Source organism: Manis javanica, chromosome 1 (assembly GCF_040802235.1).
Source record: "Manis javanica isolate MJ-LG chromosome 1, MJ_LKY, whole genome shotgun sequence".
In the NCBI taxonomy this organism is placed as follows: domain Eukaryota; kingdom Metazoa; phylum Chordata; class Mammalia; order Pholidota; family Manidae; genus Manis; species Manis javanica.
Genome location: NC_133156.1, coordinates 167,966,302 through 167,991,928, shown reverse-complemented (window position 1 = coordinate 167,991,928; position 25,627 = coordinate 167,966,302). Strand labels below are relative to the sequence as shown.

Genomic DNA, 25,627 nt, shown 5'->3' with positions numbered 1-25,627 from the left:
TACAACACTAAACTATGTTTTCTACCTTTATCTTGCATCTACCTACCACCTCAGCATTTTATTAAAAATAATAATAATAATAATAATAATAATAATAATAATAATAATAATAATAAAGGGAGAAATGTGGGATCCACATATAAATCAAGTATAAAAATCAAACAAATATTCATATTTGACCTGATTGTTTATAGTTCATAATGCGTGATCAAAATCGAAAGTTTCTGTGATGACTGCCCTTGTACTGTTCACCATGTAAGAACTTATTCACTATGTAAGAACTTGTTCACCATGTAAGAACTTGTTCGTTATGCTTCAGAAGAATGGAGACTGACGAAAATTAGGCTTGGGGTGGATTAATGATTGTGCATTGAGCATTGACTCCCCTATAAAGAATTTTATTGTTGTTAACAACCATTTGATTAATAAATATGAGAGATGCCCTCTCCAAAAAAAAAAATCCACACAGAATCAACATTACCGCAATATTAATATTTTCAGCTTTTCCTATTAAAGCTATTTTTATAGACCATTATTCAGGTCTATTAACATTGATACATATTTGAGTTGTTTGCTCGAAGTCAATAACATTACACATCATGAATACAAAGATGTATCCTTTCATGATTCTAGAGTTCTTTCGTCTGGAATTCATAGAATTGCTAAAAATAATGTATGGGAAATTGTGGTTATTATTTTAAATTTTAAATAAGTTATATAGGTCCATAAAAAAGATTTCAATTGTAGGTATATTTAAAAGTAAAAAATCTCTGTATGTTTACACCTGTATTTACACAAAATGGATCATACTATACGATCTTTTCAACTTTTTTCACTTAATATCATAGCTCGCCATATTACAAACAGACTGATACTCTCCAACCTTTGTATTCTGCATTCAAATATATGAATCTACATAGTGTATTTTAGAATCCCCTTCTGATGGGAATTTAGGTTATCTCTAACTTCCTGTTATAACAGTAGATTAGATAGATGGATGGATGGATAATAGGACAACTATGGAACCATCTTTATATATACAGTGTGTGTGTGTATATGTAAAGTAATATATGTAATATAGTACATATGTACTATACTATATGTTATAATATAGTATATGTATACTGTATTATACATATTACTATATTACTATACTGTCTAATATAAAGCATTTTATATATACACATATATTTCTATATTTCTAATACATATACACACCTCTAAATATATATGCTTATATATATATGCATACACACTTTGTATATAAAATCATATAAGTGTATATTATATATCTGGACAAAATAGCGAGCTAAATACTAGCAACGCTAATTTTCTGTAAAATGTATTTAGAGTTGAATGAGCAGTGGATGACCGAAAGCAGCATAAGAGAGCAGCCTGCAGCCCTGTGACCGTGGGCTCCACATCCTTGCAAAACACCTAAACTCGTGTGTCTCTCTCCCGCGCAGCCCCCGCAAATCCTTGAAGCCCTTGAACGTGAAGCCCTTGCCCTACCACAGAGCTACGAGCAGCCGGTGATCGGGTACTGCCAGGCGCACCGGCCGCTCCGCGTCAGCCAGGGCTACGAGGCCGCGTCTCCGGAGCAGGACGGGGCCCCGGCCTGGAGCTCGGGCGTGACCGCAGCTTCATCGCCACCATCGCCAGGTCGGCGGCGCCCGCCATCTACCTGGAGAGACTCACAAACTGACACGCGGGAACAGCTCGCGGGAGCCGGGCCTGGAGCACCCTGCCCTGGAAGCAGGGTGCGTCTTCATCCACGCCGGCCCGTGTTCCTGCGTAAATGCTTCTAACTTGGAAGAAAGGAACCCAAAACTGCTTACAAGAGGGCAGCGGAATGCCTGCACCATAGCTGAGAGAACTACAGACTTTCTCTGCTCTCAACCGTAAAACACCCCAAAACGCTCCTGGATGTAAATAGTACAAGAGTCAAGTTCTTACAAAAGTAGATTTCACCCCAGCTACATAGAGGTTGGTTTGTATATTTACTTTTTCTACACTGCATGGTTCCTGGGCTGGAGAATCACAGGGCGGGGAAAAAACCTGGGGTGGGTGGGAAGTCGGGGAGACAATCCAGTTTTCCTTGTTAGGCGTGTGGAATTCTGGCACTTTATTTCAATCGCTTTATTTCACTTTTCCTTTTAAAAATGCTGTTTGTTCTTGTTTGCTTTGTTTTACTTTTATTTTTATTTTTTTTCCCGGTCGCGTGATTCTGTTCCAGTGCTGAACACGGGCATTAGCGCTTATGCTGTACGAAAACAAAATGTGCTTTAACACAGACGGCAGTGAAACAGCAGCTGACCACAAAGTTTGAGAAAACTACTGGAATGAAAATCCATTAAGATTCTGGGAGATGATCCTTCAAGATGCAGGGTGAGGAGTTGTGTTTTCCCCCTGGCATTCCTCTCTGTGAGCTCTCATTGTGTAGGAAGTCTGAAAAGAGACCTGTGAAGACCTCAACTGGAAAGACCTGCGGAAATATTCTCACATGGACGAGGCCTATATGAAGAACAATGGCAATGTGGTCAATGAATGAAACTTCCAAGCTGACAAATTTCTAAACACAAGATAATGTGTAACACTGCCTTTTAAATTAATTATCAATTCACTTTTGTGTAGTTTTTATCAATAAAAGAAAAATGTTGGAAAAATAAATATATTATTTTGTGGTTGGTATACCACAGCCCACATAATGTTGAGTGCTTTATCTCTACATTAGAAATCCTCCAAGCACAGATCAGGGCAATTCAGTAAGAACCCTTAGGTATCTACCAAGTGCCTTCTTTGTGTTCTACCATCTGGTAGAGAGGCCCTACCCACGGTGTATGAAAGACTTGGGAGATGAGGCTTATGTGCTAACTTGTTTCACAATTATTTTGAGACAGATGATATAACTCGAAATTATATAGCAATATGATAAAAAAGTAAGTATCCATTGAAAACTAAAGGTTGTACAGTCTTTTAGGAGAGACAGAACTGTGTGGAAATTCATTACTGCCTGAAGGAAGCAGAATGATCACCCATTTTTTTAACAAAGGAGATAACCATACACATATCAGCTCAACCACTCTCACTTGACTTCCTTAAGGCCGTGATGCTATAACTCATCTATTCTCTGATTCAGTATGGACATTACCTGATTTTATTTGCCTAGTTCTATTTTTAAAGCAAAATGCAATTATAAAAATGTATGTCATCCTTTACTAGTCAGGTTTTACATTCCAAAGGTGTAAAGGTTCTTGGTCAAGTTTTCCATTTTGAAAGGTGCTACTATATATTGATACTGGTTGGTTTTCTGGAGATCTGAATTGAAATCCATTCATTTAATTACAAATTCCACTAAAACAATAATAAAGAGCCTTATGACTACTTTCACATCAAAGTAAAGCAGCATAGAATACTCAGCTGTTTTTTTTTCGAAATCATTCTGTTTTACTATCACTTGAAATTATACTTGAAGTTAAATTCTATCTGAATTGATAAAAATGTCATTAAAGAAAATGCAATCAAAGAAAGTTTTTCTCATAATGGAACACAGGGTTATTGCTATCTGATTCAGGTAACTTTCCTGTTAACATTTATAACCTGGATTATGTTTTATCTGGATGTGTTTCATCACCAAGTGCAATGAATTGACTAAGAGTTCAAAAATTAAAGGTAATTTCTTGGCATTGTGACTTTTAAGAATTATTCAGTAGATTGTAGCAGAACATTTTATAGTGTGCGCCCGAATTATAAGGATTTTGTTCACCCTTCCCATTTGCTCAGTCTGTCCAACATCACCCATATATGCCATCCACCTTGCCAACCCTGCTCAAGATGATTTACTAGAGGCGGTACCTGTACCTGAAGAATCTTGACCAAAGTTGGCATCAGCTGCCTTCTGTCTATTTCTGTTTCTTATAAGCAAAAAAGAGCCCTGAATTGATAATTTTCTTCATTATTAAAACTGCCAAATTTGGCCACCAATTGCCTCAAGTATAACCATGAAATAGTTAAGTGAACTGCTAGCAAAGCAGGTAGTATTGAAGAAACGCCACACCCTCTGAATATGAAAACTTTCAAAGAACTTTTAAAAATACTATTACATATGTTAGAAGTTTACACCCAGCTTTGGAAATCTATTAAGCAAAAACAAACTAACAAAAAAAAAGTTTGTTTGAGGAGGCTTGGAAAAGTCCTTAATAGAAAAATTCAGGCTTGATGTTGTGTGAAGAATCAAGTAGGTTTTCAGAGAAAACAGCATCTTGAAAAAGAGACAGCGATATTTCAACAGAGGACTTGGGAATCAACTCTTGAATTATTGATCTTAGAAGCCCCCAAATCAGTCATGTCTGTGCTGAAAGCCTGGTCTATCTAAGGAGGACAAAAGGCTTCTGTTAGTCATCATTCAGGCTAAATTATTGTCTGGGCTTTGCAAACATACAGTGCAAACTTGTCTATGCAGGTCACTTTCACCACCATTTTTGGTTCATTCAAGGGTTTTGCAATGCAAACTGATTGCCCCAACAGTCCCCCTTCTCCCTCAATATAAAAAAGTTATAACTTTGAATTGTTGTCCTAAGAATAGCTGCCATCCAATGAATCGCATAGCACACATGGTGTTCTCCTAGTGTGCAAGGGAAAATATATCACACCTCCATGGACATTTTGAAATTTTGGTTATTCTGGAGCTAGCTAATATAAAGATTGTTCATTGTCTTCTAAAAGTCAGGAATTATTTTGACTCTACTTATTTTTCGTGTTGAAATGTTAAAGAGCCCTACCAATCTTGTACTTTATTCCAGGACTATCCTAATTCATAATTAGATTTTATACTATAATTTGTATTGAACTCTGAGAGATGTTGAGAAGTATCATGAGTATTTATAAAGCAAGGACATTAAAACTATGCCAAAGAGGGATTGTGAATGGGACACATACAGATTAAAGCAGTCCATTATTCAAACATTCTGATTAACTTTTTTTTTTTATAAATACTTGTAGTGATGCTATGGTTGCTTTGACTTACTGTACCATGTAGTAAGGAGAAACCTGAAATCAGAAGCTTGATTGGTATAAGTGTAACTGTGGTTAAATTTTCATTGCACTTCATGCCACATTTTTATCAATAACTTGAGTGCAGATATGACAGATCTGCACTACTAAGTGAACCATGTCATCACACTGAGAAAGGGGAGAAAACATAGCATCTCAATGCATAAAATTTGCATTTTATGAGCAATCAATACATTTGAATTAAATTTGGGAACTTTGGTTGATAGATAACTAATATTGCTCAGTAATGTAACAGGACCACTAAAGAGAAACAAATCATAGAAATGTCCAAAACAAGGAATGCTATTGTTTGAATCTAAGCTTTACTGGTCAAACCACACCTGGGATTTAGTTCTGATGTCACATCTCCAAAGTAACATGTTTAAGTATAGAAGCCAGAATATTAAAAGGACATATCTATGCCCTTGCTTAATGAAGAATTAAAAGCAGGATCCTTCATTCAATGAAGCTATTAAGCATTACAGATAATCAAATAGTGAGGAGAAGCAAAAAGAAACAGATTCACTGTGCTCTATAGGCCCATGATAGCCACACAGTGTTAGTAATTGGTTATTTAACTAAAGAAGCTAAGGTTTTGTGGCAATCTTGTCTAGGTCTTTGTCAAGGTCCCCATATCTGCATCTCTATACCTTCTGAAGCCATCTGGCCAAGCATGAAGGCCTGTTTGCCAAATCCCATATTACAGAACCTTTCACTGCCTTTAATTCAGAAGAGTGTAACAACTCTGAGTGCATTCAGGTCATCTATCACTGGAACTAAGTTTTAATTTCACTCAGTCCAAGCGCACTCCTGCAGTGACATGGCCTCAGCATTGTTCCTATAACAAAATCCTGTAACTGATTCCTGTTTTGTTCCCTGGAGTTCTGAGTTCCCCCTGCTTTGATACATCTCTAGGATCCTGTTTCCTCCAAGGCTGAGCACTGTCTTTCTCTTGCCCATATGACCAGGCACCTGATTTCAGCTTATGCATTCCAGTCATTTGTTACCAACCCTGCTGTGCTGATGCCTAATGACCCCTGTACTCAAACACCCAATGTGCCCAGCTAGGTCAACCTTTGCTTCCACTTGTGGCTCCTCTTGAACAGATGCTCTATCCCCCGGATATGTTACTCTCATAGCTCTCGCTACTCGGCTTCCCATCCTCCACTGTGGAGCTTGCACTACTCCAGGAGTACAATCTAGTTTCAAAAAGGTGCCTATGCTACTCAAATGAGATCTGAGTCTTCATTCTGATTCTAACAGGCAAGATCAGTGGTGCTCAAGTTCTCAAATGTTAGCATATATATGACAGTTAGCTGAAAGGCTTTTTAAAACAGAATGGTGGACTCCGCCCCAGCACGTCTGATGCAGTAGGCAGAAGGTGGGATCTGAGGATGTTCACTTCCAATAAATCCTCAGGAGATGCTGATACTGGTGTGGGGACCACATTTTGGGAACGGTTGCTCTAGAGCCGAGAGATTTACATCCCTGTAGACAGATGACTCTGAATGGGGTCTCAAACTTTGTGTTTGGTGTTTACTTAGGATTTAATGCTCAGTGAATCTTTAAAATAATTGATTAAAAACAAGAGGAGGCATTACATGAGAGGTCCATACCTTTATGTGAAGAGCATTTGAAAAATGTACTCTGTTACAATGACAGAAAATGCTTTCTGTGGAAGCAAAGAGGCAAAAAATAAACAGCAGCAACTGAAAGGGTATCTTGCTGCAACCCTCCTAGCTACCTAAAACATATGTAATATATATTGAACTGTCTGTTCTGTTAATATGAGGCTAAAAATGTGTCAACTTGATTCTCACAGAAACTGAAAAGTCCACACGAGTCTCTCTTCCTGTATCTGTTCACCTTGCCTGTTCCCTGTTCTCCAGGAATGGCCTCTTTCTCTGAATATTCTCCTCCTCAGCTTGTCTGCATTGCACCCAAGCATGGCAGGCAGAGAATCCTAGGGTTGCAAGACTCTACGTGTTTGCAAGGGGGGAGGAGGCTACTCTAACTGTCACACTATGTGAGAAGGAAAACGGAAAATATCAGCAATGCCTCTCATGTATAAAAGAGTGGGATGGCAGGATACCTGTGCAGCCTAACAAGCCAGAGATAACAAATTATGGTCAAAAGAACTGCAACCAAAGGCTGGAAGAGGAAAGGTTTGTAATCAGTGATGTCTTCTAGCTCTCTGGTGTTTGCATCTAATGAGCAGAGCTCAATTTGGGAAGGATCAGGCACTTAAAAACAGCACCCCTGCTGCTGGAAGCTGACAGAAAGTAACATCCATGAGCGTGAGACTGCCGGATCAAGGCTTGTCCCAGAAACAATGCCTATAATGAAGAAAAAAAGGAAAGCAGAATAGAGGTGCAAGTGCAACCTGGCTTACCGCAGCACAGCCCAAGGAAGATCAGATTCAAGGAGAAGAAACTAAAAGGAAAGATCCTTGGACCACATCTTTCCTCACAAGGTGCACTCAACAAATTCATCCAATTCTTGAACCAAGTTACAGAAAGAGCCCCTTAATCCCTTCCTGTGCTCCTAAAAAAGGGCAAGTGCATTAAACACATCAACTGATATGATTTCAGAACAAGTGTAACTGTTCAACCTAAATGTTGCTCCTTCCTAAGGATATTAATGAACAGTACATATAATTTAAAATGTGTCATATATGTTATAAAACATATTATAAATAATTAGTTTTTTATAGTAATGAACATGTATAAGAAATGTTGAGATGATTTCTCTTACATAAGATCCTGGGGGGAAGTGAGGCTATCACACCTGTCTTGTAGGATTCCACCTTCACACTCAGCCATTTAGGTGTTGTTTTAGCTCTGCTACTACTCCCTCCATCAAATCCTGCCTTCTAGTTGGGAATCTGACCTCCATATTGGCTACCTCATACTGTTAAACTGCCTTCTTTGTGACATCATTCTCCCACCAACCTACCACATCTGCTGGAATCATGGGGTTTCCATGGAGCTGCTTATAAATAAACCTGGATCATCTCAAGCGACCAGTGTCCAGTGATCTTCATCCTGGACACACCTGCTCTTTGGCTTCAGCCACTGAGACATTATCTAGTGTATTATCCTAATCTGTCCTATCTACAGTTGTTGTTTCCTCTTCTTCTCTGACCATGTCTGGTAAGGAAAGAAACTTTTTAAAGATTTTCATTAGATTTTTTTTGCCCCTAAATGTAGTACAGATTTAAATAGCATGAAATAATGGGGGAAAGTGTCGAACTAGAAATCTGGAGACCTAATTTCAGTTTTGACTTTGACATTTACTAGCTGTGTGACTTTGGACAAGTCATTGACTCTCCAAGAAAATCTGTTTTTTTGCTCATCTGTTACATTAGGATGGCAGATTACTTCTCTCCGGTCCCTCCCTTTTCCAGTATTGACTTTTAAAGGGCGCCCAAGTAGAAAATGAAATCAGAGGTATCTTGAAAGTGCTTCAACAGAAACAGAGAAAACAAGGTGATGTAGGAAACTGGCAGTATATGTTGAGATGTATCATCTGTAGTGGCCTCCCTCCACTAATGTTTCAACTTAACTATTTTTAATTTAATGATGTTCAAAAAGTACTATCCACACATTTTGGAGTGTTCTATCTAAACTAGGTGAAAAGAGAAAGTAAGGAGAGAGGATAGAGAGTACTGGGCTATTCAAAAGGAAGGAAGCTGAAGATTGTTTTCATCAGCACAGGCCAACAGGAACCAAGAGGGTAGAGAAAATATAAGAATGAAAGCAAGCATGGAGCGGCTCTAAAGAAAAAGGAGTAGTTTGAGTGGAATGTTGAAGGAATCAAAGATTTTGAATTAAAGCAGAAGCATAGAGTGAAATCTGCTCAGAGCAGGGCAGAACACAGCTGATTTAAGCAAATGCTTCCATGAGTGGACTAAGAAGGGAAGTAAGGCCAGATAGGGTATCACACATCAGAAACAAGGAGCTTGTCAGCAGGCATACCCAATTGTTTGTTTTTTCCCTATTGCCTCTGTGAACCACAGACGACACCTTACAGTTTTGAATATAAACATTTTAGAAGTATGTTTTAGAAATCATGTTTCCTATAAACAAGAAACTAAATGGTTATCTAGGAGAGTGAAGGAAACAGAATTTTCACTATTTTATGTCATTCTGGTTTTTAAACTATGTAGATGTTTTGCCTATTAAAAATAAAACTAAGTCTTTTAAAAAAATTTTATCTATTCACTTGAATCAGGACTGCTTTTGTGATAAGTTCCAAGTCAAAACTGCTTTTTATCTTTAGTTATTTTCATCCTAATACAGAGACCACACTAATAAACATCCATTATCTTTTAGATATCAGCTATTCTAAGGAAAAATCAAGCCCAACTTTAATTCCACATTTATCTAATAAAATTTTGTGGAGTCCTTTGGGTTTTCATAAATTATAAAAATTAAATTTAATTCTAGCCATGATGGTTTTTCTGGGATTTGGAGATGACATTTTCCTGGATGTTAAAGATTATGATGTAGGTTTTAAGATAAATATTAAAACCTTCATGGTACTTGTTAAGTGTTCTTTTCTCTTACGTGATTATATTAATTGAAATATATATATTTCTACTAGGCTTGATATATCTTACTTGCTGGCTAATATTCAGACAGCTATGAAAGAGCACAATAATGGAATTCCTTTATACTTAGTATATTGCTCTCTGTTTTGCCTCAGTTTTTACTGAAGTATTTTTCTATAAAAATTGTAGCTACCTATACTTGCATATTTATTGCATTTTGCTGCTGTTTATGCAACTTTTTACCTTTTATCTTCTCTGTCTGAATGTACTATCTAGGAATTCATTCAAAATCACCTACTGTGGGCTGTTGTTTGGTTAGTAGTGCTCACTAACATACAGTAGGCAATATTCACTTTCATAGTTTTGCACATATGATACAGAACTCTATATAATAGTAAACTTATGCTTAATGCTTGCTCCATACATATCCCAGTTTTCATTAGTATCTCCGTATTTCTTTTTTAGTTTTGTGATACGTTTTTCATAATTTTTCTCATTATCTTTCCAGAACGTATATTTTCCTCTATATAAATCATATGTAATATCACTTTTATCCATGTATGAATTATTACTGTCATTATTGTTACTATTATAACCACTTTATAGATGAATAACCTAAAGCTCACAGAGTTTAAGTAACTTTTTTCTCTCAAAAAGCACTTTTTGAGAAACTCACTCTCAGGTAGTCATTTTGAGGAAGGATCCAAAACCTGGCTTGAAGAGGGTAAGAATGACCCCTTAAATTTACCAACTGGACTAAGCTATACGTGAACTCTGGGTAAGAGCATGTGAACTGCACAAGCAAAACGAGACACTGAGGATTATAATGGGAGCAGCTGTGCTATTTTCTAATGGACCAAAAAAAAAGGGGGTGGGCATATGAAAAGTTCTATTTCTCCTGGTATTGGGCAGTGTATTGCTCAGAGCAGAGTCCTGGCAAGGAAGTCAGGATACTTAGGGTCCTGTAACCTGGTAATGACATTAACATAATGGAAGAACTCGAACAAGCCCATCTGACCTCTCTAAGCCCCAGTTTCCTCACTTGTAAAACAAGAGTATTAGAAGTTATTGAGGGACCTCCCAGTTCTAAAATGCTTCAATTCTAGGAAATAGCACAGGAGAAGATACTAATGCAGGCTCATAGGGAAGAAGGGCAGGGAGAAGGTTGCTTCTAGCCTAGAGAACCATTAGGAACCCCTCTCCTGGGTCTTCTGCACATCTGCCCAAGCTGGGAGCATGGCCAGTGAGTACTGAAGGATACCAAACTGCTCCAGCACTGAGAACCATCAGAAACGGACTGATTCTTGCTATCGCCAGTGAGTTGGTATTACAGTCTTTCGATAGCAGCAACTTTAAGGTAATGCTGCTACTCTGACACAGAATTTTCAACCTCACTGATTTTTTTTCCCTACAGAAAATTTCCAAAATCCATCTTTACTTGGAACTTCACAATCTCTGCAGTTCTCTGTTCCTGTGGTGAGCCATGCAGCTTCTTCCTTAACAGGAAGAGTCTGCGATTTCTCCAGAGTCTCTGCTCCCACTGCCAGTTCGACATGGCTGCCGCCATCAGCCTCTGGCACCTCTTTCCAGCCTCTCATGGGGACTGCCTACCTTTACCAACATTCCAGCACAACTATGTTGTCTGCAGTTACCAGCCAGCGCCAGATCTCCACTTCAGTTGGAGACTTCGCTGTGACTGTCACTAACCAGAACAGAGCCATGCGCATGGCAACTCAGTATGCTCAGACTTCGTATGCCAACTACATGGTCCCTGTGTATCCATCACTTTCTGGCAGGCTTGTTCAGGGAACACCAACCCAGATTCTAAATCAGGGACATAGTCTGTCACATCCTTACCAGCCAGGGAGCCAGATATATTATTACAATCAAGGCACAATGGGGACTCTGCAATCTGGAGAACTTGTCCCCTGCTGGCAATCCTATGGCTCTGTGACAAATACAGGAAGTAGGGCCTCTGCCCCTCAACCAGAAATGATGGTACTGCAGGAGATTCAGCCTGCAGGTACCCAACCACCAGTCTCCACATCCGGAATCTACTACTACGTGTCTGCTCAAACCATCACAGAAACACGTTTTCAAGGTGAGTGCAAACAGCAACTATAGAGAGGAATAAGGTCAGCATTCAAAAGAAAGGTCAGATAGGTAGAGTTTAAGTCCTGAGACGTTAATAACCACCACTCTCTCTCAGTGCTCTTCATTTCCAGACCTAATGGAGGTGGGAAGGCAGGACACTGTGACGGCCATCTGTGCCACAGGCACACAGAGCGCGCCAAGGGAGACCATGCTTTTCACGGCCCTGGCTCATCGGTCCCCCTGCACACTCCCACACTGCAAGGAACTCCCGTTTCCTGATCTAGTCCTGATTTATGGAAGGCATCTCACTTATTGTGCTGGTACCAGTTTAACTTTCCCTCACTTTCTTAATTGACAGCAGGATTTAAGACCTTTTGTTCTGGGATCTTGTCCAAAACAATCAGGCTATGAATCTGTCCTTGCTTATATATTTCATCAGGAAGAACTCCATTCTCTCTCTTAGTCTATGGGGTGAGGTGTGCTTAACTTCTCAGGAAAGCAGACAGGATTATTGAAGACTACATAGAAGACTGCTAGGCCTTGTAAAACATTTCATATTTTAAAAATCACTTTTACCTTTTATTTGACTTATAAAAGTCCTATGAAGTACAAAGGAAACCAAGCAAAGTGACATCAAATGATCAACAGTAAGAACTAGAACAGCTGCCTCCTCTACCTCCTAGCACAGGGTGCTGCCCATGACTCTTAAGAACTAGTAGAAAAGTCTTGTCCATGTTGAGCAGTGCATGGTTTCTGTGTTGCATCTAGAAGCATCTCACTTACCAAAGACTGACTTCTTCCTTGTTCCTTTGTAGGGATGCAGACTTCCTGGGGTTTGCAGCCTCCAAACCAGACATTTTGTCTGCCACAACATCCACACAGCCAGACACTTGAGAGAAACCCACCACCTGAGGTTGGGGGCATTTCAGTGACAGCTTCAGTGCAGAGTTCTGGTAATCTCTTGGCACTTCCTCCAGCTACAAATAAGGAACAAACACAGAAAAACAATTTGGAGGATAGCAAAAACAAGCTTTCCAAGCCTCTGGATGCCTCCCAGATCACAGTAGAAAACCAAGGTGATGTACTACTGCCTATACACATCCCTGATATTCACCATCTCCTGGCCTGCACTGATCCCCTCAACCGAGAGAAGCAGCCTTGTTCTGAAAACATTGATCTGGGGAAGAACAGCCTGAGCCTTGAGGACCAAAGCACACTTGTAAATGAGAACGAATCAAGCAGCAGTTTTGCAAACATTGCTGACCAGGCAGGAGACAGTCACCTTCAGCAGCTCTTCAGTTCCTTGAAAAACTTTATTCAGTCCAAAGGTCCCAAGGTGAGCAAAACCCAAGATACCACAGCCACCAAATTAAACCAGGTGCAGAAAAGGTCATGTGCAAAAAAGAGGTCTTCTGGTCAAGCAAGGAAGAACAGTCATGAAGCCTCTGAGCCTCTCAGTGGTGCTCCGGAGGCACCAGAGGGAGACTTGAGTATCTGCAATGTTGCAGATGCTGATGAGGCTCCTGTGAACAAGGCCAAGCGTTCTAGACGCATATCTCCAATAACTGCATCAAGCAGGACCAGAAAAACCAGAAGCTGTGCACAGAAGAAGACCACAAGAACCAGAAAAAGGAACTCCAAGAAAGCTGCAGACGGTGAGCAGTCTGGAAACAAAGTCAAAGCACAAAAAAAGCCAACCATTCCCAGGATGAAGCGGAAGAAAGATGAACCTGAGCTCAGCCAAGAGAACTTTGAAACACCTCTAAGCAGGCTAGGTATGCATATGCTGGAGTCTGTGCAGGTTTTTCATGCACTGGGGAAGAAGATTGATAAGAAACCTCGATTCTCTTCTTCCCCGGACTTGGGAAATTCAAGGAACCCCAAAGACCCCCAGGCACCCCTGGCCACCAAACCACGGCTGAATACTCTACGTGAGGGGAAAAGATTTCAGATAACTCATGTCAAACCCCAGAAACCAGATGGTAGTGTCAAAAAAGAGTGTCCATCTCCATCTCAGAGTGAACTGCCACCTCCTGGGGAGCTCAAATTCATGCCTTTGCCTTTTCTGATGGAGGAAACGTCTCCAGTTTGCCAAGTTCCTCGTAGGCGACGGTCTCCGGCCTCAGACCAGCCAGCTTTGGCGTCCTCTACCCAGCCTGGCTCTACAAATGCAGCTCAGTCTACTGCAGTCAATTCATCCCAGCAAGCTCCTGCATCTTCAACAGATCTTGCCTGCTCATCTCTGGGTCCAGTCTCGACCAACTCAACCCAACCAGACCTGACCAAGTCTACCCAGCCTAGTGTCACCCAGTCTGCTGCTTCTAGACCTGTACCCTACAGAACATCACCTTGCACTTCTCTCCAGCAGGAGCCCATTCCCACTGCTGTGCCCCAGAACCAGCCTCCACCCAAGCCTAAAAGCCCGTATGTAAACCGAGAGGTCTACTTCTTCATACCACGTCCATGGAGGATATCTGAAATTCTTGGGCCAGAAGTGTCAGAGCCCATCACAGAAGAGCAGAGGCCAGAGCGGGAGGCTATGAAGAGGCAGGCTCAACAAGAGCGTGAGAATGCTGCCAAATACACCTCCTTGGGGAAAATACAGTTTTTCATTGAAAGGGAAAAGGAAATGGAAATTGCTGACTCCTATGGCTATATAATAATGTAAGAGCTGATAGGATTGTTGGTGCCACTTTGGTTACCAGTACAGATAGATAGATAGATAGATATAAGTTTCCACATGTAGATAGACACATACAGATAGATAAAAGTTTCCACACATAGACAGATATGTTTCCACATGTAGATAGATAGATATAGATAGATAAAAGTTTCTACACATAGATATGTTTCCACATGTAGATAGATATAGATAGATATAAGTTTACACACATAGATAGATATATTTCCACACATAGACAGATAGATATGTTTCCACAAGTAGATAGATATAGATAGATATGTTTCCACACATAGATAAAAGTTTTCACATGTAGATATACCTGTCCACCCTTGTTCGGGTTGTAATTCTACAGGCAACTATGTGATTCTAGAGTATCTAGTCCCTCCCTAGACTGGTAGGATTCAAAGAAAGCTGGTCAAGTCTCTCTGCCCACAAAGTCTCACAAGTCTTTTTGCCAGCACCCAGCACAGTGCTTACACAAAGAAGATGCCTAATACATATTTTCTGAATGAACATAAATTGGCACAGTGCAGCAACATCCACAAAAACACAAGGGTTGCTCTGATTCAGAAATTCCATTCTGAGTGAAATAGTCTCTGAGAAGATAGTATATATGTATTCAAAGATGTTCATACAGGAATATTCATTACTTCAATATTTTATAATATCAACAACTTATGACTTTCTTATGGTCATCAGTAAGCGAAGGAGCAATGCAACCTTAAAAAAGAATGAGGTCTCCAAAGACTTTTATACGAAGACATCTGCCATACACTAAATTATAAAACAGGATGTCTAAATATTATACCATTAACCTGAAATTAGTATGTCAACTATACTTCAATTAAAAATTTTTAAATAAAATCCCTTCTCAAAATAAATAAGTAAATAAATATCATACCATTAAAGTACATGTATATGCTTATGTCTGCATTTTTAAAGTGTGAGAAAACAGGTTAAACGATGGCCGGTGGTATCTCTGGGTGGGGGTAGGACTGCTTTCTCCTTTATAAGCTTCTATGCTGATTTTCTGCAACCAGCCTCCATTACTTTTGTAAGCCAAACAACTGGAACAGGGTCTGCCTCTCGAGGTTGGCAACTCACCTGCAGATGAGGTAGCCAGGCCTGTTTACACCATGGGCAGAGTGGACGCCAATAAGTTTGTAAAACAGGGAATAGAGTTAAAGTCATGTTGACACACTACCAACAAGGGATGCACCTTTCTGGAGAGTGACATTTCTTAGTCACACAACACTACCACTGCCCTGAAAAGGAGTAACTCTGAAGAGGAATGTGATTTTGTGTTTAGGAACATACTATAAAGAATTATCTAATACCAAGTCAAAATTCACTGTCTCTGGGAAACTGTGAAGAGCCCCCAGTTAGATGCAAGGGTATAGACGGGAGAAAGCCTGGTCAGGTCTGAACAGCTAAACCATATTGAGATAAACCCATCTGTCTTCCTAGAGAGTGCCCCTCAGTCATTGATTTAAGTACAGGAAAAGGGAGTGGAAAGAAAATCAAAACAGGCTAGAAGAAGAATGAAATTTGGTTTGGAGTGACACAAATGGGAGGTTCACTTTTGATGCCGAGTTATTAAAAAAAACAGCGCTCGTGGCACTCCCTTCAAGGCCCCAAGGTGCTTCTGCTCCTCCTCTCACTGTCAGCTCCCCACACGCCACAGGCCCCTGCACCCAGTCAAGTATCCAGATGAAAAGCTCTGTCCCTATTTTATGATGAAAAAGCAAGACTTGGAAATATGTAAGTCTAAGCTACACAGCAGGCAAACAGAACAAAGTCTAGAATCAAATCTAAGATTTCTCCAAGTATGCCACGGTATTTCTTAGTCCATCATTTAAAAACATTATACAGAAATTAAATTTTAAAACTGTAGTTTTTTATTTACGCCTGCAAAGCGTAGGTCTGTGACTACCTGGTGTCTCATAAGAAAGGACTTGTTTTTTCCTGTCTGGATTACTACCTCCCTACTTTTAATTGCTACTATTTCAATTGTTCCTCCATATGGAAGATGTTATCTTTCCTAAATGTAAACTTGGTTGGGTTACTCCGTTGCCTAAAAATCTTCATTTACCATACAGTAATGCCCACACTCTGATCACAGCATTTAGAACTCTTATAAACAGATATCAATCTGTGTCTCCAACTGACCTGTAATTCCACAATGATCCAAACTATGACTTACAACGTCCCACATGACCCACCTCCCTCCTGCCAGCCTCTCTGATCCCATTTTCTACTGCTCTAAACTCAGTGCTCCCTCCCTACTCCAGCCACACAGACTTCCTTACTAGTCCTCAAACATGCTGAGCATAGTTGTGCTTCAGAGGCTTTCTACCACTATTCCTTGTACTTTAGGACACTTTTCCACCACCCCTCTAATACCCCGTGGCTGGGTTCCTCATTTCCTTTTAGGCTGGGCTCAAACAACATCTTCATACGCCTTCCCTGACCACCCAGAACACTCCCTCCCTACTCCATCCTGTTTGGTACTCTCCAAAGCACTTATCGTCATGACATTCCATGTACTCTCTTCATTCTCTCTCCCCGGCTAGAATGCAGAGGATGGAGGAGCAGGAACTGTCCTCTGCTCCTACTTCCCAGAACAGTGCCTTCAACTTAGCAGGTATCACATAAATATTTGTTGGAAGTGAACATACGAATTCCTCACCCTTTCACACTACCCCCTCACCCAGCAGAGGCTGCCTCTCCATGGCACATGTCCAAGCTCTGCCTTTTGTACATTTCCTGATACCTGGGCTGTCCTTTCCTCATTTTAGTGAAATCCTCTCACCACCTAGCCCAGATGCTGTCTCCTCGTGAGGCCTTCCTCAGTCTCTCCTCTATATTCCCGTTGCACTTAATTCTTTTATTGTAATTAACCCACTGTCTTACAGTTGCTACATGTTTAATGTTCTAGATAACTACACATTTCTATTGAACAAAATCTTATTCACACTGTATCCCATATCATAACATTAAAACTAAGAGACTCTCAGCATTTACTGAATCGATTTATTTTCTGAGTCTCTACCAGTTCTAGGAGGTGGAGAATGTCTTGTCCTGTTCCTCTGGGAGCTGGTGTCTGTGGAGAGGCCTATCACAGAGGTGGCCAAAATGGACAATAAGCAAGGCGTCGAGACTGCTATGGCAGAGCCCAGTCAAGGTAGCACCACGGGGCCAGACGACCACCACGGGGCCAGCCTTTGCAGTGGACTACACCCGTGAGTGACAGAGGTTTACCAGTGTGTTCTCGTGCACTCCTAAGGCACTTAAATCAAAGTATCAAATGATCATTTGTCTCATACTGAAAAACATATTACCAGTGGGAACAAAAGACAGTGCAACAGTTATGCATCGATTACCTGCAAGTAGAATTTTATATCAACCCGTGATTTGTTTACTGGCTTTGTCTGATGAATTAATGCCTTAGCCACTCTCTTTCCACGTTACCTTTACTAAATTTGTCTCTGGTCCTTAGAGTCAGAGGTTTTATTAGACAGTAAAGTTTCTAAACACCAGTCAGCGTGTGCATTGTATGAGAGCTGAATGTGCTCTAATCTCTTCTGCAGTTGAAAGATGCATGAGTGTAATGCAGCCCGGGACGCAGATGATCAAATTGAAATGTGGTACCAAAGGGCTTGTGCGGCTCTTTTACCTGGATGAGCACCAGAACCGCCTGTGATGGAGACCCTCTAGGAAGAGTGAGAAGGCAAAAAGTAAGACTAACCTTTGAATTCTTCGCTTGGCTTGACATAGTAACACATGGGTTATATTGAGTTGGCTCTGTGGGAGCTTCAGATCTGTGGAACTTTCATAATTTTGCAAGTTTTGGAATCAGTTGTTAAAAAATGTACACAGACTGAATAAATGATGACCATTTTGCTTTTTAATTTCTTTGGGAAATTTAAATCCATAAAAGTTTTCTTGTCCATTAATTCTATAATTAATTCTGTAATTTCCCCTGTGTTGGAGACACAACTTTTTGATGTTGTTGAAATAGAGGCTTTATAGCCTGACTCCCTTTATTTTCATATAAAAGGCAGCAAAGGATATCATACATTCAGTGGACTTTCAGATGTACTGCCATATTCTGAACACAGTTAATTTATTAGTGAGTTGACCAAATTTGCTTTAATATCAAGGTTTGATGGAAGTCCTCCTTAGAGCCTCTCTCCCACAACGTTTATACTCAGTACCGGGTCCATGTGGTCCATGTTGGGTCTTCTATCTTCTTCCTTCCTGTTTTCACAGGAACCTCCTTGGTCCAGGGTCTCTTCACCTTTCTGATGGCCCATTGGGAAGTCCCCTAACCAATCTTCATTTTGATAGTCTCTCTGCTTTTATCAGTTAAGATGCTTCCTCTTCAAGTAACAGAAGGCCCCACTAAATGAGGCTTACATGATAAACAAATTTCTACTTCACTACCAAGAAACTCAGAGATGGTAGCCCGAGGCTGGGTACGCTGCCTCTGCAGTCCTGTCTGGCTGGGTGATCCTGGCTCTGTCCCTGTGTGTTGGTGATGTAGTGAAGGCAGCTCAGAGGCTTTAGCTGTTCTCAGCCTCACAGCTGATGGGACAGTGAGGACACATACAGGGGCCTGCACTTCTGGCGCTTCCTTTTTAGGAGAGGGCCCCTTTGCAGATCCTTCCCTCAAAGTGGACTGCCCCATGTCTCCCTGGATTGACCTGGGTTACATTCCTACATCTAACTCAATTTGAAAAATAGGAATGGAGCCACGATAATGGCTTAGACCTGCCAGACCTTGCCCCAGAGCTGGGCAGAGGCTCATCTTCCTGTGAGACATGTAGGAATGAGGATACGGGAAGAAAATCAGACCCTGCCAGTAACTCAGAGTGGATGGTGTATACAGGCAGTCGGTCAGGTTGCAGCACTTCTAATTCATGCTTAAAAACAGACAAGCAGACAGACAACACATACCATTTTAGTGTAAAGTAGCCATCCCTGCCAGGGCTTGTCTGATCCAAACTTGCACCATCGCTCCACCACCTGAGGGGCACCCCCCTGTGGTCTGTCACCCCAGGCTCTCCTCAGCCTCTGCCTAGCGCTCTGGCTCTGGGTCCCTTTGCCCGCGCTTGAGCTTTCCAGCCGGCGTAAACGGTCTGCTCAGTGCCCCTGGGGTGGGCCTTAGATCTCCGCATCTGTGTGCCTCTTCCCCCCAGCTGCCCCTTGTTCCTCTCCGCCTCACTGAGTGCTGCCTTACCTTCATCATGGCAACATTCTCTCTGTAAACACCAGCTACATTTAATTTAACTATGCTATTCGGTTTCCACCAAATGCTTTTTCCTTTCAATTTTCAGCTGTCATCTTACGCACGTTATAAAACACCAAAGTTGGCTCTAGGCCTTTGTTTTCCCTGTGTAACTATGTAAAGTACATATTTAATGTATTCATAGCCCTCTTTTCCTACCGTCCTTCATGCCCTAATGGGCATATCTATATTCCTATCATAGATTTTAACCTATCCTGACTCAGTGCCTGGGAGGATACTGCCCAGGCCGTCCAGGAACATAAAGTGGTACGTGGAGAAGGCTCCTTGCAGGAAATGATAGGGCTTGTCTCTCACATTTAGACTTACTACCACAACTCACAGAATTTGTTCACTGCTGGAGTCCAGGTCCAGTGGTGGGGTGTGAGCCCGAAAGGATGACACGGAGTTGGTGCACGGAGAGAAGGGACACAGAGTCAGATGAAGGTGGTCTCTTGACAAAGTGCCGATGACAGCTTTATTTATACCATTTTGCACAAGGATATGATTATTTTTTATTTGTTCTTTTGATTAACAAACATAGGCAAGCTTTTTTCTTTCTGTTTCCTTCTAATCTATACATGGTTAGTCAAGTATTAGACAGGTGATTTTTTTCTGTTCCTTGACCAAAACTTTTTCCTAGCAACATGTACTCAATTGTGTTTTACATTTCTATGCAACGCAGTTTCTAAGTAGTGCATGTGACCATAGGAGCATGCAGTACGTAGCAATGACTATGAAGTCTATCAGCTCAGGGTGAAATACAAGTCACTCAGTACTTCAGTTAGCTAGGCAGGTATCATCATCTATATTTTTAATGCAATGGGTACATTTTACCTCCTCATAATATTTATTCTATCGTAGGTAGATACAAGATAAAGATAGAAAGCATGATTTAGTGCTGTAAGAGGGCAAGCGTAGATGATCAGGTCTGTGCCTATAGACTAGGTATTAATCCAAGTTAGACAAGGGCAACAAAACATCCACGGGTGTAGACAATTTCTCTCAACACTGGGGGGGGCGGGGCGCGGGTGAGGTTCTAAGCCTCACCTCTGTTGGCCCCCATTTTCTCATCTGATGGCCCCCTGCAACTGTGCCTGTCTTAGGTTGTTCCTCCCTTGAGGAATCTTACCCGTCTCTGGCTAACCAGCCATCTTCTGGGGCCATACAGGGAAATGTAAAGCTGGTGAGAGAGAAGTAATATTCTTTGAAAAGGTTAGTTTTTCACTTCTTTGCAGATTTATGCTCCGCGGCTTCTATGGCCAGCACTTGTCTTGAGGTATCTTTACCACTTGGTACTTGGTAATTTCACATATGAGGCACAAATTCTAGTAAAGGGCTGTAATTAGGAAGGAAGAAGAAAAACTATAGAAGTAGCAGAGGGAAGAAAACATGAGAAGATGGATTAAGTATCAGACAGGGTTATTCCATTCAGTAATCTCTCATAACTATTTCTATAAAACTCTCCATCACTAGTTTCACTAGCATTGCAAACAAGGGGGGGCATTCCTACTTAGGTGGAGATGGGGTAATCAGTGTTTGACTAACTGACTGCAGGTTTCGGTATTCTGTGCCAAGATCGCCATCTGGCCCCTGAAGGTTCTGTTTTTCAGGAGCACTGTCCTGGAAAGCTTTGGGGAAGTTTATGTTCTCCTCCTTTCCGTGCTCCTTAGCAAAGGTTAGCTTAGTCTTTGGCAAAAATGCAAGCAAAAGCAAAGCCAATAGTATAATGGAGAAAAACAAAATCAAGGTGGGTAATAGGGGGAGCCAGCTGCAAAGGCCCCTGCTTTGTGGGGGTCTTCCTCCAGCCTGAGCTTTGCCACACAGCTTGAGTAGCATGGCTCCCGGCAGTTCACACTTCTTTTTAAGATGCTTCTGCTTTTCTTTTTTCTTAATCCATACACATACCTTCACCTGCCATGTAACTGTGTGGTTCACTTCCCTCACAGTACTTACTGACTCCATTTACAAAGTCACCGAGGGCCAGCAGTCTGAAATATTCCACATACAAGCCGAGGGGAACTCTGATCCCAGCTGCTGCTTCACCATCTACCATGGCAACCACATGGAGTCCCTGGACCTCATCACCTTCAACCCTGAGGAGGCCCGCACCTGGATCACAGGCCTCAGGTACCTGATGGCCGGCATCAGTGACGAGGACTCCCTGGCCAAATGGTAGAGGACCCATGAGCAATATCCTCTCTGGGGCTTTAATTTTTAGCTCAGTGTGTGTGTGCATGTGTGCGTGTGTGTGTGTGTGTGTGTTAGACTATGCTTACATTTTTCCCATGATTTTGAGGCTTAAAGCCACATCGCTTTCAGTCTCTTCCTTTACTCCTAGCACCCCTCTGTCCCCTCCACACTCTCACCCCAAGTAAATGAATGCATAGAAACGTAAGCTTGCATGAACCCAGGAGCAGACATCCTGTGAGGAGACTGCGTTTGGCTCCACAGACTATGACATCTCCAAGTGCAGCCTAAAGTCTCCTAAGAGAGATGAGGTAACTGGGAAAGTGTGTGTTTGGATTAGAAAAAAATCCTACTTCGTTATAAAGTCTGTTTACTTTTAACAAGTACTTTTCAAGCTCTAGTTAATGTACCAGGTATTAAGCTCTTTGAAGCTTTTCCTCTCTTTTTAATTTACAGTTTGGATATTGAACTGATTAATATTCAGGGAGAAGTTATTATTTACTTAATAAAATTTACCCTCCCTAAATTGACAGTCAAGAAACCGGAGTTGGAGTCTCATTTTTGATGAAACCCATTCTGTGGTCCCTCAGTGCTGATGAATGATTGAACATGCTTGGTGTAAAGACACCTCTTCTGCTGGGCTGAGCTGGGCATGTGACATGACCTTTCTGTCCTCAATTTCCTTATCTGTAAAGTGAGATAGTGAATTTGTCAACCATTTTGGTTTCCTTCCTCACATTTTGAATGGACTTAAAACACAAGTGCCCCCATCCACACAGGGATAGTACTGCGCCCTTATTGTCGGGATATGTGCCCTACATTTTTTCTCGGAATGGTGACAAATTTGTGCTGCTCCAGTTCATGCCTCACCGAGGGTGCTGTTGGAGCAGAGTGGACATATGTAGCCCACGGAAAGGTTTTGACAGAGCTGATCAGCCATGGTGTTATTGCAATATTCACAGCATGGAGATAGTGAAACTGGGATTCATAAATAAATAAAACACAAATATAGGAAGTAACTTTTTCTGCTTATTCTGTTAGTTTGGTTCTTTACTCCTTTATATTTGGTAAAAAAGCAAACAAATACTGAATCCATTAAGAATGCTTATACCAGAACATATAAGCCACAAAACCATACTAACAGTGTCTCAAATAATAAAGATTATTCATTTCTGATGAACAAGGGGTATGAGATGGGGCAGTCCCAGGATTGGTTAAGCAGTGGTTCACTGATGTCCTCAGAGACCTGGATTCTACCATTCTCGGCATGTTGCTTGGTCTGTCCACTGGCTGCCCTTGCTCTGAGAGAGCTGCAGCAGCTCCAGACAGCCCTGCTCAGGGGGAGCAAAGTTTCTTCTCATAATTTTTTTTTTGAGCAAAGAAAAACTTTCCAGGGGCCCTGCAAAAGGCTCTTGCCATTAGCTGGAAATACTGTTGCAGGCCTATTCTTAAACTAGTCTCTGACAAGAGAAATGAACATAATTGAACTTTGATCTCAGGACCTTTGCATTCTTAAAGACTAAAGACTCCAAGGAGTTTTTGTTTATGTGAGTTTCATCTATTGATACTTTGTCATATTAGAAATATGAGAATTAAAATAATTTGTTAATTCATTTAAAATTACAAACTATTACATGTTAACATATTTTTATGTGAAAGGTAACTATTTTTCGAAAGCAAAACAAATTAGTGAAAAGAGCAGCATTGCTTTACTCTTTTGCAAGTCTCTAATGTCTGTTAATAGAAAGAATGGATTCTCCTATCTGCTTTGGCATTCATTCTGTTGTGATGTGTCATTTTGGTTGAAATTCATGAGGAAAATCTACCCTCACACATATGAATAGTTGGAAAAGGGGGGTACTTCATCGTTATTGGGTCCCCTTAGACTATACTTTAAGGATGGCTGAACTAAGGAAAATCTACCCTCACACATATGAATAGTTGGAAAAGGGGGGTACTTCATCGTTATTGGGTCCCCTTAGACTATACTTTAAGGATGGCTGAACTAAGGCCAATCACCTCCCACTCTATTAAGGCTCATGGTTCTTGGCTATATCTCTCCATAGGGGAGACAGTTAATTCCAGAAGCCACTATCTTCACCCAGTTAACTAGGACAAATTCACAATATTCTAGAGCCCTTAGCTACTTGTATAGATGTCTATCATAATCCTTGAAGTGGACAGAGAAATGGAATCCTCACACATATGAATAGTTGGAAAAGGGGGGTACTTCATAGTTATTGGGTCCCCTTAGACTATACTTTAAGGATGGCTGAACTAAGGCCAATCACCTCCCACTCTATTAAGGCTCATGGTTCTTGGCTATATCTCTCCATAGGGGAGACAGTTAATTCCAGAAGCCACTATCTTCACCCAGTTAACTAGGACAAATTCACAATATTCTAGAGCCCTTAGCCACTTGTATAGACGTCTATCATAATCCTTGAAGTGGACAGAGAAATGGAATCCTTCTTGGCTTTGGTCATTATTTTTGTTTATTTTTTTTTAATGGTGGCAAAAATTCCCCCTTTATTAGATAGTACTAGTTATATGAGAAGTACATACTTCTTGCAGTAAAGCCAAAGCATACCGAGCTGCGTAAAGAAAAAGTCATTATTTTTTTCCCCTGTCCATCAATGTTGTACTTTCTTTTCCAGGTTTACTTCTGGGAAAGTTTGATGCACACTATCATATACTTTTCTCCTGCCCATTTGTGAATAAAGTTGTTTTTCACTGTTGACTTTTGAAGCTGTATGTATCCTGGTTATTGATCCCTCATCAGATAAATGATTTGCAAATATTTTCTTCCATTCTGGTAGTATAGCCACCCCCACTCACTCCTGGTTACTGTTTGCATGGACTATCTTTTTCCATCCTTTCTCTTTCAACCCAATTGTGTTGACTCTCAAGTGAGTCTTTTTTTTTTTTCTTTTGTAGGCAGCATATAGTTGGGTCATGTTTTTATCCTGCCTTTTTTTTAAAAATATGTTTTAATCTGTCTTTTGATTGGAGAGTTTAGTCCATTTATATTTAAAGTAATGATAAAGAGGTTCTTGCTTTTGTCATTTTGCTTTGTTTTCTATATATGCCTCATGTTTTAGTCACCCCATTCCCTATATTACTGTCTTCTTGTGTGTGTTTAGGTGACTTTTTATAGTGAAATGTTCCTTGTGTGTATATTTTATAGCTCTTTTCTTTGTGGTTAAATCCTTGGGGATTACATTTAACATCCTGAAATTATAATACTCTTAATTTGAATTTATACCAGCTTAGCTCAATAGTGTTTTGAACCTGATTTGTTTGTTCATCTATTTGATTTGTTTGTTCACTGGCAGTAGAAAGCTTTCATATACAAATTAATCAAGTTGACAACTGAAGGATTTCATATTCTGAACATATGCTATCTAGAAAAACAAGTGTACCCCAGAACTGCACAGAGGAGTAATTTTACAAGAAATGTAGAAGTAAGTGAAATTTCTGTCAGGAGTGAGAGTGAAAAAAACGAAAGTAATGAATAATAAAGAAAAAGCTGATGTCAAAAATAGGGACAGTTATGTTGAGTCAGGGAACTATTCTCATATGGAATTGTGAGAATTTAATAGGGTTTTAGATCATATCTTAATAACAGAATGACATTCTTGATTGGACATACATTTAATTATATTGTGTAGAACAGCCTGAGGATGTTCATTATTATTTACATTTCAGTTATGCCTGAACACTTCACCTGTGAATGAGTAATGAGAAGAATCTTAAGTGGCTGTATGAA

The 25,627-nt window shown here is 40.6% G+C and overlaps 2 protein-coding genes and 1 gene segment (V, D, J or C); 1 reads left to right on the top strand and 2 right to left on the bottom strand.

The window, feature by feature from the left end:
- Nucleotides 1–25,627, bottom strand: part of LOC118971267 (immunoglobulin kappa variable 2-28-like) — a 628,396-nt gene that overhangs the window by 515,857 nt on the left and 86,912 nt on the right.
- LOC108389056 (interleukin-1 alpha) overlaps nucleotides 1–25,627 on the bottom strand; it is a 163,962-nt gene that overhangs the window by 100,674 nt on the left and 37,661 nt on the right. For 3 of the 4 annotated variants that reach the window (XR_012133318.1, XR_012133317.1, XM_073241275.1), the window contains exon 2: nucleotides 12,482–12,675. Coding sequence is in view for 1 of the 4 variants with exons in the window: in XM_073241275.1 (XP_073097376.1) it covers nucleotides 12,482–12,572 (91 nt within the window). In the remaining 3 variants the exon portion in view is untranslated. Of the gene's footprint in view, nucleotides 1–12,481; nucleotides 12,676–25,627 lie in introns of those variants that run through there. The other variant, XM_073241280.1, reaches the window with a different exon arrangement.
- Nucleotides 11,012–12,465, top strand: LOC140847687 (uncharacterized protein C2orf78-like; the record flags this gene model as incomplete). The annotated part of the gene is made up of 1 exon (XM_073228512.1): nucleotides 11,012–12,465. A coding segment is annotated over one exon (717 nt), but the record flags the coding sequence as incomplete, so codon positions are not given.